Genomic DNA, 4,526 nt, shown 5'->3' on the forward strand with positions numbered 1-4,526 from the left:
AAAGCCTGCATGCAGCAACAAAGACCCAACACAGCCAAAAATAAAAGTAATAAAGTAATTAATTAATTAAAAAAAACACTTTGTCTATGTATCCTCCAAATGTTTTGCTGACTATAGAGGTGAAATGTAAACTAGATATATAAATTAATTTAAAAGGTGTGAGGAAAAACGTGGTAAGGAAAAATTTTATAGGAACATAAAAGTAAATTTTAACACAGTTGAAAAAGAACTATGAATGATAAGCCTTATTACCATAATCTTAAATTGAGATTTTTATAGCTTCTGAAAACTTGCTCTAATAAAATTATTAAATCATATTTTTTGTCTGATAAACATTTCTACACATTACTTTCATGAAACTACAATAAAAATACCACAGGCAGTTTACCTAAACAGTATTTCACAAACACTTTCAACAATTATATTGTATAAAGGATCCTATATGTGCAACAGAAAAGAATGTGTACACAGTTATTAACATGAGGAAAATTGTGGTCTTTCCCAACCAGGGAGTAAGAAACTTCAAGAGTAAACATTCAGTGTTGAATTAGTCTTGAATTCATTTTTTATTATTTGACTACTAACAGCTTTTAAGTCTCCCACCCCTCTTCTCATTCTACCTAACTTAGGCAAGATGATTAGAAAGCCTGGGTCTCCTTTTCTTTGGCACTGGTGGAAAGTTTAAACCACATTCAGATACCCTCTCTTCAGCCCCACCCATATCACCATAAAAACCCCATACCAACAAAACTGAAGAAGAGAACCCATAATACATTAATCATGACGACTTAGATCATAGTTTTACATCTATTATATACCACTCAAGCCCTCAAATTTATACTGTATTGTCTCATAAATTCAGTGTTCCTGCTCTTTCAGGAAACTTTGAACATGAACCTCACCCAAGGAAGGATGTTCTTTCATCTGATTAAATCCTTCCCAGAGACCTTCATGGTGACATATGAAACAACAGTAACGAAGGCATAAAATAAAGATTTCAAAACTCAGGTTGAAAGCCATCAAAAAGTAAAGTAGCTTTTTCAAGAAATCTCAAATAAACACTTACTAAATTAAGATCACAGAACTTTTCCACAGGTTTCCTTGTAACTTTGACAGCCATTACAGGCTTTATGATTTTGATTTTTCATTACTAAGAAGGATTTAACTTGAATAACCTCTGATAAGAACTTAGTTTCCTCTAGTATGAATCTGATGTGCCTGTTGTGAGAAAATGGTGAAACAGTTTATCATATTCATTACTTCTAAGATTTTTCTACAATATAAATTCTGAGGTCACACTGTACGTTTCCTCTCTGATGTGAATCGTCTCATGTCCCCAAAAGTGTGAACATTTGATAAAAGCTTAACACATTCATTACACTTATAAAGTTTCTCCCCAGGAGGAATTCTAACATTACCTAAGGCTTGATCTTTGGATAAAAGCCCTGCCATACCCATTACATTTATGTACTTTCTTTCAAAGATGTATATTCTGTTGTCTAGTTAAGTGTGAGCCCTACTTAGAGGCTTTGCCAAATCCGTGACTTTTATATGGTTTCTATTCAGTGTGGACTCTTTGATGTCGAGTAAGGCTTGAATATGCATAAAAGGTTTTGCCACACACATTACATTTGTGAGGTTTCTCTCCACTATGAATTATCTGATGATCTCCAATGCATGATCTTTGGATAAAAGCATTACCACGTATATTAGGTTTACAAAGTTTCTTTTCAGTATGCATTTTCTGATGTCTAGTAAGGTTTGCAAATTGGCTAAATGCCTTGCCGCACTCATTACATCTGTAAGCCTTCTCCCCTGTATGGATTCTTTGATGTCGGGTAAGGGTTGAACACACATTAAAGGCTTTGCCACACTCATTACATTTGTAAGGCTTCTCTCCAGTATGAATTATCTGATGTATGACAAGGTTAGAGGACTGGTTAAAGGCTTTGCCACATTCCTTACATTTGTAAGGCTTTTCTCCACTATGGATTCTCTTATGTTGGGTAAGGCTTGAACGCCCCATAAAGGCTTTGCCACACTCATTACATTTGTAAGGTTTCTCTCCTGTATGAATTCTCTGGTGACTTACAAGATTTGAATGTTGACTACAGACCTTGCCACATACACTACATTTATATGGTTTCTCTCCAGTATGGATTCTCTGGTGTCTAGTGAGATGTGATACTCGGTTAAAGGATTTGTCACACTCACTACATTTGTAAGGTCTCTGCCCCGAATGAATTCTCTGATGATTAGTGAGATTCGAGCTTCCTCTAAAAGCCTTCCCACATTCGTTGCATTTATAAGGTTTCTCTCCAATATGGATTCTCTTATGTTGAGTTAGGCTTGAATGCCCAGAAAAAGCTTTGCCACACTCACTACATTTGTAAGGTTTCTCTCCAGTATGAATTTTCTGATGACTTGCAAGATGTGAATTCTGACTACAGCTCTTGCCACATATATTACATTTATAGGGTTTCTCTCTGGTATGGATTCTCCGATGTCTAGCAAGGTTTGCAAATTGGATAGCTTTATCACATTCATTACATTTGTCTCTGCCCAGAATGAATTCTCTGATGACTAGTGAGGTTTGAGCCGTCTCTAAAAGCTTTCCCACAGTCATTACATTTGTAAGCCTTTGCAGTAATATGTGCTCTCTGATGTTGTGTAAGTAGTGAAGGATGTACAAAAATTTCCCCAGATTTATTACAAATGTTGATGCTGACACTAGGAAGAATTCTTTGAAGTGGTGGAGCAGAACAACTATTGTTGATTCACTTCTCAACTTGGTTGCATTTATAAATTTTCTCTTTGGTTTGATACTTCTGAAGTTCAGCCAGATGAGACTGAAACCTTAATCCAACTTCATTCTCAAAACATGTTATATAAGTGTTTTCTGCATAGGTTATGTTATTTTTTAGTTCTAACAAAGACCTTATATATGACTTCTCATATTTATAACATTGATAAGTACTTTTTCTTACAGATACACTCTGCTTTAGAGGGAAATCATTCCAGGATTTGTTCTGTTGTTGATCTCTTCTACTAGTGAGATTTTTGTTATAGGTTGTAATAACTCCTTTGTAATTTGTTTCATCATATCCACAATGACTTTCAAACTCATGCATATTTTGCTGGACTTCCCTGAAATCAAAATCCTTGATGTCATTTCTTTTGTGTCTTCCCAACATTAATATTCGGAATAATTCTCCTTTGTTAATATCCTCTTTTGGTGACAATTCCTTGATCACACATCGAGTAGAGATATCTGAAAGATATAAACAACCATAGGTTTCCTATTAACTAGAGCTGTAAAATAAACATTTTATACTGAAAACATCGTATTAGACCAAAAGTAATACTTATAAAACTCCTCAACCATGGTATGCAAATGTTAGAAATACAAAGAGAATAGCATTCCTCAATAAAGAAAGGGTGATTACAGGGACTTCCCTGGTGGTCCAGCAGTTAAGACTCCATGCTCCCAATGCAGGGCCCAGGTTCGATCCCGGGTCAGGGAACTAGATCCCGCATGCTGCAACTAAAAAAAGATCCCGAATACCACAACTAAAGATCCCACATGTCACAACTAAAGATCTCGCAGGCCACAACTAAAGATCCTGCACACCGCAACTAACACCCAGCCAAATAAATAAATATTAAAAAAAAAAACAAAGGGTGATTACAGGTAGACAAAATCATTTGTAGGAAAGCCTAGTTACAACACCCTGGGATCAAACCACTCACAGTATGAAAATTTACATAGGCCCTGAAACAGGTGGTATCCTTTTATCACCTCAAAGTACACACCAATTGTCAGTAGACACATGGGTGTCTCATATTTGAAGAAAAGCAATATTATATAACATTTACTGTATAATAATTGTACCCAAATAAATGTTAAAGCAGAACATTATATACTGTAATGGTAAATAATCTCTAACAAACTTATTTAAGTTTGTTAAATAAGTGGCTATTCACAAGTACAAAATAAAAATAGCACTGGGAAAATAAGAAAGAACTTGATAGAAAATCACTGTAAGAATAACATAATATTGTTCCGAATTCCGATAATAAAACTATCTATACTCATGCAGAATAGGCATTTTGAAAAATCAACCACTCGTGTGTGACAGTCATAATACATAAAAGATACCGAAAACCCATTATCTATAAATCATAATTTAAAAAAATCAAACATTTTAGAAACCCATGATAAATCCAGAAGATAAATAATAAGTAAAAAAAATTATAAAACAATGTAATCTGTGGTATTCTAAATACTTCTTCCTTCAGTACAAAGAAGGGACTTCTGTTCTAGAGGAGTACATGATATGAGAACTGGAAAATATGTTAAGAACCACTGACTTTTGAAATATCCGGTTCAGCTAAATACATAATATTTTAAAGGCTAAGAACTGGGGAAGTAATCAGAAATAAGAATTATGATTTCATGCCTGCAGTTAAATAACAGTCAATAAAGAAGAGCAATTTCTTAACTACGGAGAAACCTTTAAGTACGC

At 34.5% G+C, this 4,526-nt stretch overlaps 1 protein-coding gene across 1 annotated transcript; it reads right to left on the minus strand.

The window, feature by feature from the left end:
* Nucleotides 1-829: 829 nt before the first annotated feature.
* Nucleotides 830-3,266, minus strand: LOC116743816 (zinc finger protein 665-like). Its single transcript, XM_032612854.1, has 2 exons — nucleotides 1,567-3,266; nucleotides 830-1,400 (listed from the first exon to the last, which is right to left on the minus strand). Exons 1-2 carry the CDS (start codon nucleotides 2,624-2,626, stop codon nucleotides 1,294-1,296), a joined length of 1,167 nt encoding a protein of 388 aa, XP_032468745.1. The 5' UTR covers nucleotides 2,627-3,266; the 3' UTR covers nucleotides 830-1,293.
* Nucleotides 3,267-4,526: the final 1,260 nt, after the last annotated feature.

The sequence above is a fragment of the Phocoena sinus genome, chromosome 19 (assembly GCF_008692025.1).
Source record: "Phocoena sinus isolate mPhoSin1 chromosome 19, mPhoSin1.pri, whole genome shotgun sequence".
Taxonomy (NCBI): Eukaryota; Metazoa; Chordata; class Mammalia; order Artiodactyla; family Phocoenidae; genus Phocoena; species Phocoena sinus.

What these genes read in the sequence shown, in the direction of transcription:
- LOC116743816 (XM_032612854.1), bottom strand. Translation starts at nt 2,626, where the DNA reads ATGACTGTGGGAAAGCTTTTAGAGACGGCTCAAACCTCACTAGTCATC. An exon ending in TCGACATCAAAGAGTCCACA is followed by an intron (nt 1,401 to 1,566) that starts CTGAATAGAAAC and finishes TTAGAATTCCTC; the next exon opens with CTGGGGAGAAACTTTATAAG.